Consider the following 24428-nt stretch of genomic DNA (forward strand, 5'->3'; position numbering starts at 1 on the left):
AAGACATTTTAACATCAGCAAGAAATTGTTCCACACTTTTAAAGAATTGTTGAACAATATGAAAAGAACCCTTCAGTGACAGTAATACCTGTAGTCTGCAGTAGTAATGAGTAGCAGGTGTCAGGTCTGAGATCTCACACTGCGTGTCAGGGCCGCAGTAGATCAGCTCCATGGGCTCTTCCTCTCGGCCCCACTCCAGACGGTACTCAGAGATGTCGGCCCCTGAGCTCTCTGGACTCTGAAAGAGAGATAGAGGAAGTGCATAAAACAATTATTGGCTGATTGTTTGTACTTCAGCTCATCTGACCATCAATACTAACAGTTTTTCTTTGCTGAATGTGTTAACGTATGATCTATGTCCTATTATTGATGCGCCTGCTTTAAATATGATAAATTACCTCCCAGCTGACCAGCACACAGGTACTGGACATTAAGGTAAGGGATGGCGCCGCACATTGGCTGGGAGGACCAGCTGCGGTTGTTATTTCTGTTGGTTCAGAGAACTGCCCATACTGTGAGCAGAAGAAACGAGAGAGAGAGAGAGAGAGAGAGAGAGAGAGAGAGAGAGAGAGAGAGAGAGAGAGAGAGAGAGAGAGAGAGAGAGAGAGAGAGAGAGAGAGAGAGAGAGAGAGAGAGAGAGAGAGAGAGAGAGAGAGAGAGAGAGAGAGAGAGAGAGAGAGAGAGAAAATAGTGCAAATTAATATTCAGTACATGACATGAAATGTCTCATAGGTGTATTTCTATCAGGATACAATATGAAAAACAAATAAAACACTTAAGACCAAGACAATCTTGCATTACATCCTTAGTGAAATCAAAGCATGTTTCCAGTACTGCAATCTGATACAAGACGCATCGATTCCTCACTTTTGGGAGTTTGCCTCACACAAACAATGAGAAAATGATTAAATTCAGTCCTCTGGCTCTAGAGCTTACTCTGAATGCTGTATTAACACTCATGCAAAAGAAACATGAAATCCTTGGATAGAGGATAAGTTGGATAGATACAGTGAGGAAAATAAGTATTTGAACACCCTGCTATTTTGCAAGTTCTCCCACTTAGAAATCGTGGAGGGGTCTGAAATTGTCATCGTAAGTGCATGTCCACTGTGAGAGACATAATCTAAAAAAAAAAAAATCCAGAAATCACAATGTATGATTTTTTAACGATTTATTTGTATGATACAGCTGCAAATAAGTATTTGAACACCTGTCTATCAGCTAGAATTCTGACCCTTAAAGACCTGTTAGTCTGCCTTTAAAATGTCCACCTCCACTCCATTTATTATCCTAAATTAGATGCACCTGTTTGAGGTTGTTAGCTGTATAAAGAAATCTGTCCACTCCATACAATCAGTTAGAATCCAACTACTAACATGGCCAAGACCAAAGAGCTGTCCAAAGACACTAGAGACAAAATTGTACACCTCCACAAGGCTGGAAAGGGCTACGGGGAAATTGCCAAGCAGCCTCGTGAAAAAAGGTCCACTGTGCTTAAACCAGCACATGTCCAGGCCCGTCTTAAGTTTGCCAATGACCATTTGGATGATCCAGAGGAGTCATGGGAGAAAGTCATGTGGTCAGATGAGACCAAAATAGAACTTTTTGGTCATAATTCCACTAAACGTGTTTGGAGGAAGAAGAATGATGAGTACCATCCCAAGAACACCATCCCTACTGTGAAGCATGGGGGTGGTAGCATCATGCTTTGGGGGTGTTTTTCTGCACATGGGACAGGGCGACTGCACTGTATTCAGGAGAGGATGACCGGGGCCATGTATTGCGAGATTTTGGGGAACAACCTCCTTCCCTCAGTTAGAGCATTGAAGATGGGTCGAGGCTGGGTCTTCCAACATGACAATGACCCGAAGCACAGCCAGGATAACCAAGGAGTGGCTCTGTAAGAAGCATATCAAGGTTCTGGCGTGGCCTAGCCAGTCTCCAGACCTACACCCAATAGAGAATCTTTGGAGGGAGCTCAAACTCCGTGTTTCTCAGCGACAGGCCAGAAACCTGACTGATCTAGAGAAGATCTGTGTGGAGGAGTGGGCCAAAATCCCTCCTGCAGTGTGTGCAAACCTGGTGAAAAACTACAGGAAACGTTTGACCTCTGTAATTGTAAACAAAGGCTACTGTACCAAATATTAACATTGATTTTCTCAGGTGTTCAAATACTTATTTGCAGCTGTATCATACAAATAAATAGTAAAAAAAATCATACATTGTGATTTCTGGATTTTTTTTTTTAGATTAGGTCTCTCACAGTGGACATGCACCTACGATGACAATTTCAGACCCCTCCGTGATTTCTAAGTGGGAGAACTTGCAAAATAGCAGGGTGTTCAAATACTTATTTTCCTCACCAACCAAGTCATAATTCTTAAATTAAACATTGTGAAATTTTTTAACTATGAAATACAAATTCAGAATTCTGAGAGCAAGGGCCGTATCATACACCCGGTGCAACGTCAGTGGGTGTTTTTTGCTAGTTTCAGCCTGACGCAGTTATCATTTTCACGTTCAGCGCCACGTTGTTTAAATAGAAAATGCACTCGTGCCCATCTGTCTGCCCATGGGAGCGCTAGTCTGAAAACGAGGTGTGTTCAGGCGCATTGTTGGTGCTATTTTGAGGAACTGAAAACGACTGCGCCATTGACACTCTGCTTATTACACACACAGGGACACGCAGCAGCACACAAACATGTTTAAATATTAAATATAAAAGGATTCCTCTCTGGAGAAGCATTCATTCTTTCCGCCATGTAAATAGTGAATCCGACATGCTGCAAGTGCAACTGGCTTTTAAAGGGAATGGGAGATGAGACTCTGATCTCATCTTACGCCCAAAACACACCCATGACTCATTAAGAGACTAGGTACAACCCTTGTAGACCATTTTTTCTGTCGTTAAACTAGCAAAAGTGTATTTGGACACACCCTAAGTGCACCTGCGCCATGCGCTTCAGACCATGCACGTAGATCGTTAAAATAGAGCCCAAAAAGTCAGAATTATATTACAATACAAATGTTAAATTATGATAAACAAAGTTGAAATTGAGACAAACAATTTGGCAATTACTGACTGAATATTGATGTCATTTATGACTTCAATCTCAATTTCGAACTTACTTAGTATCTCATAATTAAAAAAAATGATCTTATCATTATAATTAGTCTGCTGATGCTGTGATTAACTAAATACTGAACCTGAGGTGCATTATGGTAGGGATGGGTCAGGATGGTTGTCTACCGACTGGCTAGTCAATTAGTGTGATCAATGAATTTATGTAGGTTTTTTCCATTTTTTTGCATGATTATTATTATTGGCGGTGCTTCAGAAAAAAAAAAAATAAGAATAACAATTTAACTACGGAATTTTCGAGCATCACTCACCCCTGCCTCATTGGCGGCACGCAGGCGAAAGCTGTAGGTGGCGCCGGGAAGCAGACTGCCCACGGTGCACTCCAGATCAGAGCCGTGATAGACCTCGGTGGGCTCCGACTCTCCCTCCCTCATTTCCAAACTGTACTCATTCACCTCACATGTCCCCTCAGATGAGGGGCAGTCTGAGATGAGGGACAGAGACAAATCACTTCAGTACAAAATAAATTACAGGTTTAATTCATAATTTATAATGAAAATAAGGGGTTCAAGTTCTTCTATGACAAATCAAATTTGACCACTTCTTTACAACATCAAGCTTTACCAAGCTTCACAATTGCACTTCAAAGTTTCTTGTCCAAAAGCCTGAATCCAAAGGGTTCACTAAGAAATTCTGGAATAAGCAGCTCAACAGACCCAGAACTCACACCCGCTGAGGGTGTTAACTATTAGCTCCCTACCGATAGCTCTGGCACAGGTCTACTACTGGAAAATGTTACATTGAGGAAATGTAGCAAAAATGGTGGAATTATTGATCTTACGCCGAGACTGGATATGACAAAGGATATGACAAAAGGGTTCAATTTTGTGGCGTAGTGTGAATGGGACATCTTTGGGACATTGTAAATCTCCAATTTGACGTTTCTTGATACCGTAACTTATAAAGTGTCGTGTAAGTGACACTGTGGGTTTAATTCCCAAGGAAATTGTCCAAAAAAAATGTACCTTGAATACATTGCATGTTGCTTTGTATAAAAACATTAAATGCATAAATGTGAGGCTAAGGAATGAAAAACTCTCAGAAGTGTGATGTATTCAAAGAATCTTACCCCATTGTAAGTGCACTTCTTTGTGCTTGGCTTTACCCACAATTCTGGGAGGCTGGCAACGCCCTGGAGCTACAGATAGTGTACGCACAGGCAGACTCTCAGAGCACTGCGGGGACACAAGCATAACAATAATATATCTGTAGCAAAAAATATGTGATTCATATTACCGTTCAAAAGTTTGAGGTAAGATTTTTTTTTTTTAAAGAAATTAATATTTTTATTCAAAAAGGACATTAAATTGATCAATAATGACAGTAAAGTCTTTTTCTATTTCAAATAAATGCTGCACATCAAAGAATCCTGTAAAAATATATATTACGGTTTCTACAAAATATTAAAAACGGTTTTCAACATTGATAATAATAAGAAATGTTTCAAATATGCTGAAAAGCAAATCAGAATATTAGAATGATTTCTGAAGGATCATGTGACACTGAATGTATGATGCTGAAAATTCAGATTTACCATTACAGGAATAAATTACATTTTAAAATATATTGAAATAGAAAATAGTTATTTTAGATTGTAATAACTATGATATACTTTTGATATACCTTTGTAAGCATAAGAGACTTTCAAGAATATTAACCTTATCAACCCCAAACTTTTGAACGGTAGTGTATATAATGCATTTTGGACTCAATTTCTACACAAATTGGTCATAAAATTTAATCCAATCTTTATTTTCAAAAGTCACAACATCAAACAAGCAATGATTTGTTTTGATTTTTTACTGCTAACACACAAAAAGAACAATTCACACCAGACTAATTATTGAAACTGTTTGAAAATTTCTCCTGAACTTTGTGCACCACAGTTACATTAGAAAAGGTTAATGGAAGTTAATGCTGTCAAAGGATGGTTATTAATTTAAAATCCATACTTTTCCACCCTGCACTATGAATTTTTAAATGGTGTGTTCAATAAACAGTGAAAAATTAATAGTCTGTGTTATTGTTATAGTTTTTGTATTATTGTGAGTTAAAATCCACATACTTTTTTCTGCAAATGTATAGCTTTAGGCTCTCATTCTTTCTAAATGCATTTCTTTCTGATGAGTCCATTTAGACAGATGTGGCATACAGCTGTTGTAATATATGCGAGTTACCTGGCTGTGGCCGCCCGTGCTGATGCTGCAGGTGCGCAGTCTGTACATTGTCCCGGGTTTCAAGTCCTCACACTCACACTCTGTGGCAGGCCCGCTGTACGCAATGTCCCACTGATTGGCTATCGAATACAAGGCGTCAAAGAATTAAACATTTGCAGGGAAAACCCTTTCAAAGAGTTAGTCAATCAGTCAGTCATCCATGTAAACTATCAACTGTTCCCAAAATGTAAATAATCCATTGAAAGATAAAACACATAGGTATCAATGAACGTTCAAGCATTGAGTATTTTTGGCTATATGAAATTCCTTTTATAAAAATAAAAGCTTTGACAGCACTAATGGAGTATCTGTGTAAAAATAGAAAAACAGATGGGACAGTGTAAGGACACAAGAAGATTAATTATGAAATTATCTTATGTTCTTCTAAAACATTTAATGTGAAAAAGGACACAAAGCTAAAAAAAAAGCGGGTGAAGCGGGTTTCTGAATACTTTTGAAATAAAATTGAGATGTAATTAACCAAGGACAAAAACATACTTACATATGCAGGCAGATGGTTAATGACAGAAGCACAAAGTGACATACATTAATACATACCATCAGAATTTCCTTCTGAAATCTCTAAGAGGTATTTCAAGATTTCTGAGCCTCCATTGTCTTGTGGAGGATCTGTAGTGTGACAATACAGACAGGATATTACAAATATACACACACATTTGGAGATGCATTAACCATAAAAAACATACAGCCCCCTTAAAAAAAGTACCCGAACAACAAAACACTTAGTGACTGTGACACAGTGACTGACTACTAGCTGTTATTTAAAGGAACACTCATTTCATAGGCTCATTTTCTATCTCCCCTAGAGTTAAACGGTTGAGTCTTACCATTTTCGAATCCATTCAGCCGATCTCCGGGTCTGGCGATAGCACTTTTAGAATAGCTTAGCATAGATCATTGAATCGGATTAGACCATTAGCATCTCGCTCAAAAAAATGACCAAAGAGTTTCGATATTTTTCCAATTTGAAACTTGACCCTTCTGTAGTTACATTGTGTACTAAGACTGACGGAAAATTAAAAGTTGTGATTTTCTAGACCGATATGGCTAGGAACTACACACTCATTCCTGCGTAATAATCAAGGAACTTTGCTGACATACCATGGGTGCAGCGGTGCAATGATATTACACAGCGCCTGAAAATAGTTCCCATCTAGGTAACTTCCAACGTGACCGGCACTAAGTTTGTATAGTTACAGAGTTGGAGGTATTCGGGTTCAAATAGATAAGGTTCAGGACCTGCACCAAATTAAATATCTTCTGAATTGTCTCTCACAAATGTCTCCATGGTTACAAGGCACGCTCCTTGTGCAAGCAGGTTGTCACGTTGGTTATGTTGACAGAAGTTAGCCTATTATATATTATATCACTGTGTAATATCATTGCAACTGTGCACCCATGGTACTGTACAAAGTTCCTTGATTATTACACAGGAATGAGAGTATAATTCCTAGCCATATCAGCCTAGAAAATAGCAACTTTTCATTTTCCGTCGGTCTTAGTATATGATGTAACTACAGAAGAGTTCAGTTTTAAATAGGAAAAATATCTTTGGTATTTTTGAGCGAGATGCTAACGGTCTAATCAGATTCATTGATCTATGCTAAAAGTGCTACCGCCAGACCTGGAGATCGGCTGAATGGATTCAAAAACGGTAAAACTCAACTGTTTAACTCTAGGGGAGTTGGAAAATGAGCCTATTTTCAAAAATAGTGGATTGTTCCTTTTAGGCTACAATATGGTACAGTACATAACTGATAAAGCACTATACAAATATTCTTCATTTATTTTTTCCTGAGGACCACTTAAAATGTTAATGTTGTTTGCACCATAAACTATTTTGTAATTTACAGTTTCACAAGATTTTTTGAGTAAGAATTAAGTAGGTTTTTTTTACTACTGTAAGAAAAAAAACCTACAGCATGGTCTTATCATATATTGAACTTATATTTTTTAATATAAAAGGAAAAATCGATTTCTCACGATATGACCCTTCAGGTATTCATACTTGATTTTTATTAGGCTGTTGTATCCATTTGCAATGAGTCTAAACTAAATTTTGGGCATTTGCCCTTGAAGTTTATCGCAGCTGTCAGGAATCTACTGTTTGGTTCATTACCAAACAAATAAAGTGGGATTTATCACGCCGAGAGCACAATTCAACCACAGACCTTGTCCTACTCTCCTTTGCAAATAAAGAACTAAACTGGAAAGTGGCAGAACAAATGAAGACATCAAAACGAGGTGTAGTGTGACTCACACATCAGATAGAGACGAAGCAATACCTGTACTAAAGGACATTACATGGTATATATGTTTGTAAATACAAATATTGTACAACTTTATTTTTAATATTAAATATTTGCATATATTTCTTCTTGATTTCCAAGATTAAAGCTCAAGCTCATTTGAGCTTGAAAGATCGAGCTCAAATGCAAAACCGATTGCAACATTAATGAGACTTCCAATTTCCCTCACAGCCAGAAACCAATTCAGCAAATGCAATAACTCCAACAGAAGATTTTTGCTGCACAAACAACCATACCCCATTTGACACTGAAGCTGTAGGGTCTGATAGGGCCCTTGATGCAGGGTCTGGAGGGGGGTCCAGGTTTGTCTGGACTGGTGTTACACACAAGCACCTCACTGGGACTGCTTCTGCCCTCCAAATTAGAGGCTATGAGCTGCAAGACACAAAAACAAGACAGAAGAGGCTTAATTCTGTACAATAATGACTTTTTGCCTCTTTTGAACATCATAGGTCTTAGAAAAGCGCAATTAGCACAAATTATTTGAGATGTCATTAACTCATGGGTTCATTCAAATCTCTAACTATGAGCAATGGACCCTTTTCACATTTCTGGGGTTCTCAGAAGTGTATTCCCATCAAAAATCTGTGATAGAGTTTCCATGACCAAAAGATAGAAAAAAATAGAGAGAGATTGATTGTTGAAGTTGGTCAAAAGAAAGAAAGAGGTAAAATTTGCCGTCACTCCCTCAATCATTGCCTCGCAGCAGCGAGATTCCTTTTTTGTCATTTATTGACAAGGTAATATAGCACAATATATAGCGTTCTAAATGTGTATTACATTTTTTAAAGATATGAAAAACTTTACTAGATTTGCGATGTTGATAACTGTGGAAATGCACAGGAAAAATGCTCAATAGCGATATCTGAAATATGGCTACTTTATAACCAATCCCAAAATGTCAAATCAAAAATACTTTAAAAAAAAAGAAAGAAAAGTATTCACACAATTATTCTATTTTTATGATCATCGTGATTTGGGTACTTGAATCCATCCCTAATTGTTACAAAAAAATGAAACGCTTAAAGGTGTAGGAAGGTGTTCTGTCAGTGAATCATTACAAAAGATTTACAAGTCTCAAAAAGTGGCAAATAAAATACATACATGATCAAAATATAAAATACTGAGAAATCTGGCAGGTTTTTTTTTAATGATTGATTTAGACTCATCTTCATGCATATAAAACGTAAGATTATGCAAAAATAGAATCGTTTAGACACAGCCTACTAAAGAGCTTCCGTAAACAAACAACTGATCACAAATGTAGAAGTAATGACATAACACATTTACACACTCCCATTATTTGCACCTGCAGCTTTAATGGATGTCTTCACTTAAAAAAGACAAAAACCCTAGAGGTGTGCGCCCCGTTCAGAGGAATTATTATTAATTATGAAAGCACTTAAGCCAGACCCACTCACTGCATTACAGCAGCACTTGACGTGGGCTGCGGCTCATTCATAATTGGATAGGAGAGTTCTCTAGATGAACGTGACTGAAGAAAATATTTGTGATAAAAAAACAACAACTGTGGTATGAGTCAGTGGAGCACAGAGAAAGGTTAAAGCAGTTTGTTGCCACTGTAATTAATGTATGACTCTAGCCTTAATTTGTCAGATGTCCCTGTAACACAAACGCGCTTCCTGCACATATAGGTACTCACCCACACAGTAGAACAAAAACAAACAAAACACTGTGTGCCTTTGAAGAGCATGTGTCAAACAAAGCACACTACTAGCTAATAAATAGAACGAAAGCGCTTGACCAAAACATGAGGTCACTACAACATGGCAATTAATATTTGACCAGTACTTTAGAGAAAGCATCATTCTCTTTAAAACAGACAAATGCACATCTTCTGTGTTTTTGAGCATGTGAGCTTTAAAATCTCTTTAAAGCCACTGTCATTTTTCACCGCTAGAGGTTGTTTATTCAAAACAAAGGTGTAGCTTGATGATGCCATGATTTCGCAAAGCTTTTATTATGCCGCAGACGACCGTTTTTGTTTCTTCCGCTTATGCAGGGTATGTGCGATAACGCGGTTTTATCATATCAGATACGTTTGAGTGTATTGAAAGTTATGTTATAATGCTGCTCTGTGCTTTCGCTTTGCGGCTACTATGAGACACTTGTTCACACTGCAGTGAGCTAGATCAATAATAGGCATGGTAAAACATGGTACTTGCGGTAAATCAATAAAAAGAGATTTAAACAATAAGACTATGTTGAGCTGTATAACAATGATTCGTTTTCTGTCGATGAATGTATCCAAAAAGTTGCTCACCTGTCTAATAAAACACATAATATATTAAAGCGTCTTTGGTGTTTCCATGGTTTCTATAAAATAAAACTGAAAATATAGGGTAACGCGGGTATGATGTCATTGATAGGTGACGCACGAACACGGTCCGGTTCTGTCATTGTTAAAATTGCTTATTTCTCTGGATTTAAACATTCTTGGAAACATTTGGGATAATGTAACTAAGTCAACAAAATATATAACATTGTTCTAGTGGTTTTTGGATATTTTTATATATATTAAAGGCATATTGTGCCTTTAAGTATCTTTAATATTTATTTGTGGTTTCCTTAAGTCAAATAATCTTTCATTTCACACCTCATACCAAATCAACAAGCTTTAGTTTACATCTCACAGACAAAGACTTTCGTGCAACAAAACTTGACTGACAAAACTGAAAATGCTACACTATTTGATTTTTAATAAATGTGCACACATTTTGGACCATTGTGATCCACTGTAGGCCTGTTTGCATCGTTTTGTGATACTCGTGTATAAGTCCGTGGTTTATCCTGAGCAGTGAAGCAGCCCAGGATTCCCAGGATGCTCTGCACATTTATGTTCCACAATGATGTTGAGATCCAGCTTTGTCCCTCGGCACAAAAGGGACTCAACAGTATTATATAAAATAATTCATTGAAAAAAAAGAAAGAAAAAAAAAGAAGGCATTTTTAGGATTGTTGATTTTTTTTTTTAAATGGCAAGCATCTTACAGATGATAACTAGGGGTGTGTAAACTTATGATCTCTGTAAAATGCACAGTGTTATTATTTGTGATATTGTGATAGGCTCTAAGAGGAAAAAATTGCATTCACTCACCCTGAATTTATACTGCGTGCTTCTCTTCAGGCCCTCTACAGTACATGTCAAGTTTTCTCCAGTGTACTTTGGGTGAAACTCTGTTCCCTGGAGAAATGAGCACAAAAACTGTGAATTTACGTCACCATTTTACTCCACAGCAAGTAGTGATGGGTAGGACTGGACCAGAATATTTGAATATTCGTTCAGTGGGTTGGTATTCGATTTTCAGTTTTGGGATTCTAATATTTTTATTTAAAAAAAAATTGCGCACACCTAGAATTCCCCTTGAAACGTTTCTCATTCGTGCTTGCATACGTTTACACTATAAAATCTGGCAAAATACAATACTCTTTTTTTTTTTTTACAATTATATTATAGCCTAGCCGTTTTTAATAGGATGGACAGTTGAATAGGAACCCAACCTCGTTATACTTATTTTTGCTTCTTTTCCCTGCAACTGGAGTATTCTCTGTCTAGAGCACATCTGCATGAGTTTTATTTGGAAGAATAGCATGCCTGAGCTTGGATTTTGGGTTAAGCTGCGTTGGTTTAACAATGTGGAAAATAGAATAATAGAATACAAATTTATTAGCCTTTTTACCCGTTAGCGATGTGACGGTGATACATTTTTTCCTCACCTTCACATTACAGTGCTTGTGCACTGTGCGGCCGTGCGCACTTTCGGTTTGCCAATTCGGGGGCTGCTTGAATTGTGGGCTCATTAGCCTATTATTTTTAATGAAAAACACAACAACAAAACAGTACAATGACAAACCCCCTTAAATAGAAGCTCTTACATAAAGCGTTGAAACCAAATCTTCCTTGATCATCTTGTGAATCAGCTTCTCACTCTCGTGATGAATGAAATCTTAGTCCTGCTGCTAGTTTGTGCTGCTACTCTCGTTTGGCTCGTTCAGTTTTTAACTGTAGTTCATCTGTTCTCTAACTGAACTAAAAATTTTTACAACTATAAAATATCAAAACGACAGTGGGGGTGGTGCCGCGGTGGGAAAGTGATGTAACCGGTGTTATGCCTGAACACTGGTAACACCGACTATCGCAGCCATGGGGTGACATGGGGTTCATGTACGTTGGACTTGGGTATGTGGTAGTCATGCTATAACTGAAGACACTACTGCCATCTAAATTACATACAATGTTCTCTTCCTGGATCTCCAGCGTGTATGTGACGGGCTCTTCTGCGGTACAGCCATCTGGCCGGCTCCACTCCAGCGTGATCCATGTGATGCCGGCACGCACCAGCCGAGGAGCGTGGGGCAAGTGGGGCAGACTTCCAGTCGTGTAGAAGACCACCTCAGGACTTAAGCCACTGACAAACAAGAGAGGAGACAGAACATGATATATACTGTGTATATATACACATACTAACACTCATATAAATGAAGCTGTATGTTTTTCGTTCTTTGGTTATCCGTCAGGAAGGACATATAAATGTGACTTGTAAACTTTGCAAAATCCTAAACATCTTATTGCAAGAGCAGTGTTCATTTGCATCCCTTACAGGGTGGACACTTTGATTGAGTTTATTTTTAAACACAGCTCCAATATGAATAACTTTCAGGCTGACTTATTGCATTTGAATAGTTTTCCTCTCCTCTCGATAGCAGCTTTAAATCTAGTTTCTTCCAATTAACTGCTTGTGACAAGTTTACTAGAGCCCTCAGTATTTACTGTGTAAGAGTGTCTATAACTGCCACTGGGAAACAGGAGATGTTAAATGAGCTTCTTTCAGTCAAGGAAGTAATAAAAAATGCCCCTTTAGACTGGGTGAAAGGTGGTTTGCTGGAGGTGGAGTATCATATTTCAGCAGTGTTGCTTCACTCTCTGAATGTGTCTATGGTATTAATGTCAGGAGATGGAGGAGACGAGGGATGGTGCCGTATTCAGAGTGATGACCATCTTCCCACAACTCTTTTTTAAAGAATATTATATGCATAAAATAAACAATAATATTAAATTATATCAACATAAATTATTTTTAAATATTTGTTCTGTGTTAAAAAATATATAGAGGGGTAAAATGGAGAAACTAAGAAATAGAGAGAGGGGGAAAGAGAGAGAACGCTCCATTGGCTGTCTGTTCTTCTGCATCAAGGTGACTTTATGGCTCTCCTCCTCCATTAAGACTTGAGGGATGGTGATACGATCAGATTACAGAAGGATAATGGGATTGTTTTGTCACACACAGAGTTTAATATGCATCCTGTACGACAACTCATATTACCTTCTAATTCAAAGCTCAAATCACAGTTGGTCAAACAAGGTTTGAATCTTTGGCTGTATCCCAACTTGCGCACAATCCATACTAAATACTATGCAAGACTAAAGGTTAATGTGTTTTAGTGTATAGTGGGAGTATGTAAATTGCAAAAGTGTGTCTGTGTATGTGTTTAAGGGTGCTTTCACACTTGGTTCGATTGCCTGGTCTCAACCAGAGTTCGATTGCTCCCCCCTCCCCCCTGCACCCGCTGGACTATGTTCTCTCTGCTTGCAGTGCGTCAGTCACGCATGCACAAACACACCGCTTTATCAAATCATACGTCATCAATAGCAATTCACCTCCGCAATTTAGTACAATTACTTTCATTTTTCGGGATTTTGGGGAGGAGATTGGAGCTTTAGCTTTAATTTCTACATTTCCATCCAGCGAGCTGTACTGGAGTTCACATGAACCCTTTTTATGTGGAGTCGGAAATGGTTCACGGGTGCGCATCCGAGTTCGGAAAATAGTGTTCACATCATCAAACTAATCAAACTCTGACGCCAATCAAACCCGGGTGTGCTAGTGTGAAAGCAACCTAAGCCCATGCATATGATTCTGCACTGCAGTGATACCTCATTCCTATGTCGTTGCGTGCCGCCACCCGAAATGTGTAGGCCATAGCTGGACACAGGTGAGTGAGTTTGTAGTGCCTTTGGCTTCCGAAGTAACATTCTCTGAAATTGTTGTTCTTTTTGCCCTAATAGATAAAGTAGAATAACACGTATATTTCAGTTTCCACACAACACAAAATCACTGAAGCCATTCAGCTTCTCAAAACCACTGTAATCATGGCTGGAGTGAGAAATGCATGAGTGACAACAGTCTGCTGTGGTCTTTGAAGAATGCAGAGACGTCAGTCAGATATGAATCTTTAAATAGAGTGAATGTGAGCCGTGCTGATGTCAAAGAGGCATCATTAGTGCTGAAAATGTTGAAATGCAGTTCAACAAGGTCATTTTACCAAAAATGTGAATAGAATCTGAATGACAATAATAATAAAACTTTGTAAAGTCTTTCATGTGAACAAAAAACATAGTAATACCTCATCCCATTCTAAAAGGTAACTTGTGATTTTCGATCCATTATCAACTGGTGCCTGAGAGAGGAGAGAAATAAAAAGAAACAAATTAGAAGTGCACAAAAGAAAAGAGGAAGAAAACCTTATTTCCTGATTCAATTAGTTATGTAACAAGAAGTACTCATTTACTGTTTTTGCAAAACTCATATAATTATCTTTCTTATCCTGAACACATAAGAAGATGGCAGAACGTTGATGCTTCTCTTTGCCTTACAATGAACAAGATTGGTGATTAGGGACTGTCCAGTAGGGCTGCACGATTATGACAAAAATCACAATTGTCGATTATTCCCTTGAAATTGGAATTGTGATTATTAATTACGATTATTCTATAGTAGTGGTTCTCAAAGTGTGGTACGAGTACCGCTAGTGGTACTCAGGCTGCCTCTAGTGGTACGCAGAGGAATCACTAAATATATTAATGTTAAAACACAATACATTTTAATTTAATCTTTATTTGAGTAAACTTTTTTTTTTTTTTACATTTAAGTACAGAACAGTTTAAATTTAACTTTACAACACATTTTAATTTAATCATTATTCACTTATTTTATTTACCTGTATGTAAGCGCAGTGCAGTGTTAATGTACAAACTGTATTTACAATGTTAAATTGGCTGACAACAATAAATATTCCTATTAGGAATAAACTGCCTCGTTTTTGAACTGTGCAGAGCTGTAGCTGAATAGTTAGGCCTACTACGCTACTGTATTTTAATGTTGGTCATTATGGTGGTACTTAGAGAGCCACATATTTTCTGCGGTGGTACTTGGTATAAAAAGTTTGAGAACCACTGTTCTATAGCATAAAGCCAAAAAGTAAAAATATGCATGGTATTATAATGTTACACTAAAACAAAAAAATAAAAGTTTTATCCCTAACCCTAACCCACAATAGGGAGAATTTTTTTTTATTTCTAGCGATTATCTTCAGTGCACAGAATAATATAAGTGGACTTTTTTTTGTAATTGCGATGACATTTTATTGAACGATTACATAATTGTGGCACCCGTAATTGTAATCACGATTACAAATTCGATTAATTTTGCAGCCCTACTGTCAAGCTCTAAAAACGACAAAAAACCACACCATAACCATGTCCATATGACTTGTGTTATATACTCACATGCTATAGTGATGTAAAAATTGGTCTTAACCCCTAGGAGTCTGAGCTGTTTTGGGGCCCTTTAGAAGTTTTGACATGCTCTGACAATTGTGCATTTTTCAGTTGCTTATAAACATATTAATGGCAAAAGTGTAATTACACTGTTTTCAGCACAAACTACCATACTAACTACCAACTACCATAATATGTGAGCAACATGTATGTACATGCTTGTATTTTTGAGAGAATAATGTTTATGCATAATTTAAAAAAAAAAATAAATCCCACACAATAGATATGTGTTAACAAGCCCTTTGATTATTGGGTGTTTTTGTTTAGAGTTTTTGCTTTACACTGATGTGAGAATCATTGAGCCTACTCATTCACATAAAACAATATATTAATTTACATTTTGTAAAATACTTTTTCTTTACTCAGGACTTATGCGAGTAGGCGTGAACGACCATGAATAATAATATGATCACCCCTGAGAAACAAAGACTTGCATAATAATGAGCTGCATAATAAATGAGCTTTAGGTAGGCCTACTAGATTTTAGGTTTACTAGATAAGTATATAAACTATTACTTTTTTAAAGTTTGGGGTCAGTAATTGATCAAAAGTGACAGTAGAGACACTTATAATGCAACAAAAGATTACTGCTTCAAATAAATGCAGTTCTTTCAACTGTTTAGAGCACTGATACTAATAATAATAAGAAGAAGAAATGTTTCTTGAGCAGCAAATCAGCATATTAGAATGATTTCTGAAGGATCATGTGACTGAAGACTGGAGCAATGATGCTGAAAATACAGCGTTACCATCACAGGTTACATTTGAACATATATCAAAATAGAAAGCAGTTATTTTAAATTGTAATAATATTTAAAAATATTACCATCTTGTGCTCAGCACAAGAGACTTTCAAAAACATTAAAAAACGTGCACGAGTCATATGGACTATTTTATCATGGTTACCATTCACTCTCATTGTATAGAAAAGGGCAGCGTGAACATCTTTTTTCTTCTCATCCTCTTATGTTCCAGCGAAGAAAGAAAGTCGTGCAGGTTTGGAACAACATGAGGGTCAGTAAATGATGGGAGTATTTTCATTTCAAGGTAAACAATCTCTTTAATACTGCAGGAGGATGGGACATCTCCTTTAAAACTACCAGGCTCATTAGGCTTGAAATGGTTCTCATCTGTAATAAAACTTTACAAACTTTAATCTAAAGTGTACATTCAGTGAAGCATTAACAGAATTAGCCCTATATGTCTGACGCCTGGGAAACGATATGGCTATGGCTTTCAACTTCCATACTAGTATGGGATAAACAGCAGTCTCACCTTCCACTGCAGGGTGAGCGTGCTCTTTGTGCGGTGGGATAGTTTAGGGGGCAGCGGGCAGTCTGGGGTACTGCTGTGGGTGGTGAAGGCCCCCACCTCAGAGCACGAACCCTTCACAGAATTGCACACAGCATTCACTCTGAGAAAGACAAACACATAGATTTAGAAGACATAGTTCATTCAAAGTGATCTATACTACATTTAGAGCAGAAACAGCGAGTGGGAAAATAACCTTTTTGTGTTTTCCATAGAAGAAACTTACAGTGCATTCAAGGTGTACGTTTTATCAGTAATCAAACTCATGACCTTCTAGCACCAGTTAAGTTACAGGAACAAAAGCACAGCTGCGCCTTGTTCAATGGATGAAGTTCAATGTATTTTCTGATTGAGTGCACATTCCTTTTACAATTCCAGGAAATTGCTTTTTAAAAAAAAAGATGAGCTAAAAAAAAAGTCTTAAAGCGCTCTACTTCACCTCATTGCTTATTCCTGTGCTGGAAAAGGTGCGACAAAACTAATCTGGCCACACGTGACATTTCCCAACAGGTCGCTCAGATTTATAAAGAGCGAAAAAACAATCACTCAAATGAAACATTCAGAGTCGCATTTGACTGCAGTGCAGAGACAGAGAGTCTCCCACTATCCCTAAATCAGAACATATATTCAGATGCTAGTCCCACTGCCGCCAGGGGTCAAAGCTTGACCGAAAACTCAGCAATTTCAATGCGTTTTAATGAGGATCCAGACAAACCGATCCCCAACACTGGATTCTCCTTTAACAAGAGCTCCAGGTGACAGAAAGTAGCACTGCCTATCCCCGACATCAGTTGTGGGCTTGAAAGTTTCATTAAAGGACCAGTACATGTATCATATTTAAGCTTGACCTTTCCAACGCTGTGATGCACAGCACTTTCGGCTCAATTAATCACAGGTAACAGGCAGACCATTAGCGGGACATTTGGGTAGAGCTGTGGTCATTAGACAAAAGTCGAAGTTAAAAATGATGAGTAATATTCCATTGACGTTAACTTTGATTATGTAAAAAAAGAAAACCGCAGATAATTGGACCACTGTAATGACAATACTGATGATCGGAAATAGCATGCATTTCAGGGACAATGGGCTCTAATAACAGTAATAGTTTGAATTACTCTAAGCACATGTTCTTGCACATGGCAGATTGCAAGAAATAAAGTTGACAGCTGCACTTACCTTACGTGGTAGTCTGTTGCTGGTCTGAGATCTTTTAAATTGCATTCCAACTCCTCTCCACTGAAAAGACACACACACACACATGATGGTTACTGACCTTAATGGATGCCAGCAATAGAGTTGTGTTGTTCAAAGCGCAAAATTGACTTTCATAAGGGATTCTGTTCAGCTATTATTGAGCACAACTACTCAAGGGAAAAACTGTGAGTGGTTTTGCCTTGATACATTTTAGGGTTTCCTGCAACCATTTTTTATTGCTAGTGCGACAATATTTTGTTAGAGGTCACATTGGTGCAACTCCAAAATTGCCCCATTCTTTTAGATTATCCTGTTTCATTTTCTTTTTGCGTGTAAGAAACAACACAAAAGTGTGCCTGAACAGCGGTACCCGACTGTGAGGTCAAATTGACTGCGCAAACCAAATTTAAACGCAGCACGAGTAGTGCATCCCATTTGAATAAGAAACCATTCTATTACATAAACCTCTATTGGAACAGCACTTGAAACCATATTAAACATCCATGACCTTATAAACAGCACTGGTGAGGAAAACAGGAAAAATCTATTTATGCACAAACATAAATTAGAAGGCTTGTGTCCATATTTAACAACCCTTTTTATCCATGGATTTACTGTAGTAATAACTATGGTATTTTGGCAGGAATGTTACTTCAGTAATTACAGTTACTACATGTTATTATAGTTTAATATACTATACTATACTATACTATAATAATACAAATAACATAACTGTTAAAAAGTTTGGGGTCAGTAAGATTTTCTTTATGTTTTTGGAAGAAGTCTTTTATGCCCACCAAGGCTGTTTATTTCATAAAAAATACAATAATACAATATAATATCTGTTGAAAAGTTTGAGGACAGTAAGATTTTTTAAATGTTTTTGAAAGAAGTCCTTTATGCTCACCAAGGCTGTTTATTTAATAAAAAATACAATAATACAATATAATATCTGTTCAAAAGTTTGAGGTCAGTAAGATTTTTTTAATGTTGTTTGAAAGAAGCCTTTTATGCTCACCAAGGCTGTTTATTTAATTAAAACAATACAGTAAAACGTTTAATTGAAATGTTATTACAATTCATAATAACTGTCTTCTATTTTAATATATTTTAAAATGTAATTTATTCCAGTGATGACAAAGCTGTATTTTCAGCAGCATTACTCCAGTCTTCGGTGTCACATGATCCTTCAGAAATCATTCTAATATGCTGATTTGCTGCTCAAGAAACATTTATGATTATTATCAATGTTGAAAACAGTTGTGCTGCTTAATCATTTTGTGGAAACCATGACATAATTTTTCAGTATTTTGAAGAAGTTTATTTTGATTTTACGGAATAAAAGTATAAATGTCGTCTTTTCTTTTTAAAGAAAAAAGAATCATACTGACCTCAAACTACTTTTGAACGAAAATACAATATAATATTCTTTATAATTAATATAATATAATATTCCCTATAATATTTCCCAAGCACCACTGCTCTCATATGTTAGTCTGGACTCAAAGGGGTGATGACAAGTTGTGAGGGGTCTGATTATCTTTCCTGTCTGCTCTCTGGAAATGGAATCATACACGTCCTGGTGGGAGAACAGGCTGCATCTAATGATTCTTTCTGTGCGATGGATGATGTATTCATGTCTAACTTGCTCCCTTGTGGTGAACACTGTTAATTTATGAGAACATTAAGATTTCTCAAGGATTCTGAGCAGACGGCACAGCTCCTCTGTGATTATATACTCCAGTCTATCTTACCTATAGATGACACGGTACTGGCCGTTACGACCCTTGTCTGAGAGAGTGACCTCGTAGCTGCAGGTAAAGGGGTGTCCGTTACTGTGCCTGTCTCTGTTCTGGAGGCCTGCTGGTGGAGCCCAAGTCAGTCGAGCTGTCCGTGCCTGGATATTAAGAACCTGTGCAGCAAACACAGAATAAAGAGCATCTACTGTAAAACAGGAAACGATATTATTGAGCATATCAAGTGTCTTTGAATCTGTGGGTAGGTGATGCACACAAGTAGATACATTTTTTTTAAACAATGAACATAACGATAAAATGTGTAAATGTAAAGCAAGGTGTATATTTTAATTGCTATTACTTGTCAATCTTTCTATTTTTTCCTTTTTTTTTTTTGAATGTGTCAATTATTCTCTCATCATCTTAATATATTTGTATATACAGTCAAACCAAAAATTATTCAGACACCAGATATAATTTTTTACTATTGGGTGCAGGACACTATAGTTAATTTAGTTGAGTGAGGACAGCAACTAAGTAAACTATGACATATATTATACCCAAAAATTCTTCATACAGAGTGGACTACCAGTCAAACTGATTTGGGAAATTTGGGACCAAAATAATTCAGACACTTTGACCTGACCATGTTTTGCTGAAGTGTTTTTCTTTAATTGCTTATGCAACCTGTTACACCACAGACAAAATGAAGCATTGCTTGGTCATTGGTTGACCTAAATTGGTATTATCTCATTGTGTTTCTTATATTTAACAGCTGACAGCTGATTGGTTGATTGTAATCCATTACATACCTTTCTATGAAACTTATCAGACATTATCAAGATGAATTTGTTCTGACACAGTTTAACTCTGAGTTCTTGTCATATTTTATTACCATTTTCTAAACTATAGCGAATAAACTGTAATGTGAGAAAACGTTGAAGGTGTCTGAATACATTTTGGTTTGACTGTATATATTTTTAAAAGTACAAATATTCGATTTTGTCTCTCAATTCAAAAACGACTTCATGCAAACCACCACTGTACAAATGTGCAGGAAAAACAAATTGTCTTTATAATCCAAGACTATGTTTTCACAGGCGAAATACATTTTAGAAACACAGTGATTCTCTCAAAAGCCGCTTTCAAATATTACTGCAAAGAGCTCCAGTAAAGCAGCCAAACGCAAATTTAAGACATACTTTGAAGGAGCAAGTCATTTTGATGAGTTTGTGGGATTGTCATTTCATTATGAGTTTAGCATAGAGTTAGAGTGAAACTATTAATGTATTAATAAAACTATGAATTTGATTATAGCCTTGCAAAAAAAAAAAAAAAAAAAGTATCAACCAATAAACAAAAAGAAAAAACATGGCTAGGTAAAAAATGACTTACAAGGACTTTAATGTTTGTATGACTTTGTACAACTTTGTACAACGTACATTTCCTCAACTTTTAACCACAGACTGTAAAATTTGCTCTACTAAAAACCCAGCCTGGGAACAAATGGGTGATACCAATTCCCATCAACTTTAGGCCTGCAATCTGAACCACTCTATAGCTCTGCAAAAACAACTATTTATATGTCAAACACAGAAATTAAAGTATAAATGGAAAGAAGCAGAGTGGTTATAACTCCTCTGTTAACAGGTCATTCAGTGTAACACTGTGTATAAGGGTACAGCACTGACAGGAATGATGTGTAGATGGCTCACTCTACCCTCAGTCAGGCAGAAGCAATCTAATGCCAGAACCAAACAGCTCACCATTCCCCTCTCGAACGCAATCTGTCCTGCGGCAAGAGTAACTGCAGGTGAAAGTATATCTGTGGAAAAGCTATGGTTGTTGCTCTCGGATGTGCACAGCTAGCATTGCCACTGGCACTTCTGAAGCTAAAGCAATATGTTCTCAACAAACCGGCTGCCATTAAACTCTGCTTTCTCACAGAGATACACACTTTAACACTTTTACCAAAGTGAAAATCTCAGAGACCTACACTGCCGTTCAAAAGTTTTTGATCGTTAATATTGTTAATGTTTTCAGAAGAAGTCTAAAAATACAAAAAACACAGTAATATTGAAATATTAAACAGTGAAATATTATTGAAATGTAAAATAACTGTTTTCTATTTGAATATATTTGAAAATATAACTTATTTCTGTGATTTTCAGCATCATAACTCCAGTCTTCAGTGTCACATGATCCTTCAGAAATCATTCTAATATTATGATTTGCTGCTCAAGAAACATTTATGATTATGATCAATGTTGAAAACAGTTGTGTAAAACATTTTTTAAAGGATTCTTTGATGAATAGAAAGTTCAAAAGCACAGTATTTATCTGAAATAGAAATTGAATGCATCCTTTCTGAATAAACGTATTAAATTCTTTAGAAAAAACTGACCCCAAACGTTTGAAAGATAGTGTGTGTATGCACATATGTATGCATGTGTGTATCCATTATTTAAAAAATGTGACTCAAAGTTCATGGCAAGGACATCAAACAGGAAGTGATGCTCTGTCCTGGCAAAGATTTGATACACTTAAGTGAAATTTAGTATATGACTTGGGGTAAAGTATGTTTGAGTGCAGTGCCACCAACTGGTCAAAGTAAATTATGATTAATAATTTACAATAATATGCTTATACTTGTAAAAATTGTATTGTAAATATCGTAATGCAGCATTTCTTTGGACCATGACCGATATCCTGGGCTGCATCAACCATAATGAGAAGTTGGAGAGCTTGAACACCACTTGCCACTAAACTTCAGCCATACAAAGGACTTGGCCCAGTGCATTTTTACTCTGTGAGACTCATTTCTAAGTTCATGAAGAAACTGAACAAGAAAGGCAGCTCCATTATAGGCTGCTGCAAAGAAGAGGATGAGGGCAAATTGAAGTAAATTACTTCCAAACCTGCACATCCCTCCAGAAAGCCTCATCTTGGGTCTCATTGAGCCACAGATGTTTTCCGCCCTCCTGCCTGCATCCATCAGGATGTATTCCCTCTGTACTCCTGCATGCTACATTTTCTCCCATTCATGGAGCTGCAGGTATATTTCGCAAGTACACACTATCGTTCAAAACTGTGGGGTCAGTACGATTTTTCAGTGTTTTTGAAAGGAATCTCTTATGCTCACAAAGGCTGCATTCATATGATCAAAAACAGTTCAAACTGAATTATTGTGGAATATTAATGAAATTAAAAAGTAATGGTTTTATATTTTAAAATGTAAATGATCCCTGTGGAGACAAATCTTTATTTTCAGTGTCGCATGATCCTTCAGAAATCATTCTAATATGCTGATTTGCTGCTTAAGAAACAGTTCTTATTAATATCAATGTTGAAGACAGTTGTGCTGCTTAATATTTTGTGCGTTTTAAATATTTTAAAGAATTTTCTTCAGAATTTTTTCAAGAATAAAAATTTCTGTTCAAAACTAACTTTTGATGATTTTTTTGATGAATAAAAGTATTAATGCCTTAAAAAAAAAAAAATCCTGTACTGATCCCAACGTTTTAACGATAGTGGCATTTCTCTGTCCTATAAACAATGTATAATAGGAGAGGCAAAGTATTGCAGAATGTATTACTACTACTACTCAATGATCAAATGTCAGTTTTGCTATAATGTAATATGGGTCAATGACAAATAAGGTTTTTAAGATAAAAAAGAATACTTTTAAGCAATAGAGTTTTAAAATGCATTTCTATGTCCAAAAAATGTATGGTGTTGATTCATTATGGTTTTACAGCTTTTAAGACAGCATTCATTCATTATTAAACAAGATTTCTGATTTTACCACCCAGAAAATGTCAGGTGGTGCGACCATATGTTAATTTAAAATAATATACATTTAATGTACTTAGCACTACTGAAAACGTGTAGATATGAATCATTGTAGTGTCTAAAATGCATATCACATGGTAAATTCCCTTTCCATTTCTTTATGTATTGCGCTTTTAATCCAATTCATATAAACGGACACTTTTCTGTGTTCAAACACCCAATTTTCCATAAGGAGTTTTTATGTTTTGTTTTTAACTGTAAAAATTATTTGTATACATTATATAACGGTTTACAGTTATATTTCTTACTTCATTTTGAAATTGCAGTGGGAATTGATACTTTTAAATGTAAATTTGCTGGTCGCACCACCTGACATTTCAAACTCAATTCAAATCTAACAGGCATTAACTTGAACACCTATACAAATGTTTGACCATATGCTCAGTTTATACATACATTTTTTTAATCAAATATACACATTTATAATAAAACATTTTCTAAGTTTTCCAGGGGTCATACCACCTGACATGATAAGTTGAATCAACCTCATCATTACTCAAAAATGTCAAATGATCTAATATTAATGTGAGGGTGACTAACATTGTTACTGCATCAAACTGGGGTCTTCTGTGTGATGTCATATGCTGTCACATGGTTTTCTTAAAGTAACATTGCATAAAATGGCATCTTTATGTCAGTCACCCTCCCTGACATTTGGAGAAGTACATTTTTGGACAAAAGCTTTTTAAGTAATAGAATAGTTTTGAAAAATGGAACTGATACACTTTCCCCCCTCATTTATAAGGAATTTACCGTAAAATCATGCCAAACTATTTGATTAAGAATTTTACTGAGAGAATGAACCTTTTTATTGCAGTTTTGTTTTCTGCTTGTACGTTCGAACGGTCGCACCACCAGACATTTAACACCACAACTTAAAAAGTCAATTAAAAATATTGTAGATCAATTTGATATATAACATGTATTTATTAAAATTATTTTTTAGGAAAATAATGAATTCGGACTTTCATTGACCCATATACAGACAGACTACAATGTAGTTTTTTT

The 24428-nt window shown here is 36.5% G+C and overlaps 1 protein-coding gene across 1 annotated transcript in view; it reads right to left on the bottom strand.

Moving 5' to 3' along the window:
• fndc3ba (fibronectin type III domain containing 3Ba) overlaps positions 1–24428 on the bottom strand; it is a 161805-nt gene that overhangs the window by 25818 nt on the left and 111559 nt on the right. The window contains exons 8-21 of the mRNA XM_079819095.1: positions 19587–19744; positions 17815–17874; positions 16603–16741; positions 14115–14168; positions 13645–13769; positions 11944–12118; positions 10807–10893; positions 7925–8063; positions 5917–5988; positions 5320–5438; positions 4212–4317; positions 3394–3566; positions 399–512; positions 89–238 (exon numbers count right to left, since the gene is read on the bottom strand). Of these exons, the coding sequence (XP_079675221.1) occupies positions 89–238; positions 399–512; positions 3394–3566; positions 4212–4317; positions 5320–5438; positions 5917–5988; positions 7925–8063; positions 10807–10893; positions 11944–12118; positions 13645–13769; positions 14115–14168; positions 16603–16741; positions 17815–17874; positions 19587–19744 (1671 nt within the window). The remainder of the gene's footprint in view (positions 1–88; positions 239–398; positions 513–3393; positions 3567–4211; positions 4318–5319; positions 5439–5916; positions 5989–7924; positions 8064–10806; positions 10894–11943; positions 12119–13644; positions 13770–14114; positions 14169–16602; positions 16742–17814; positions 17875–19586; positions 19745–24428) is intronic.

The sequence above is a fragment of the Gobio gobio genome (assembly GCF_949357685.1).
Source record: "Gobio gobio genome assembly, chromosome: 6".
NCBI classification, from domain to species: domain Eukaryota; kingdom Metazoa; phylum Chordata; class Actinopteri; order Cypriniformes; family Gobionidae; genus Gobio; species Gobio gobio.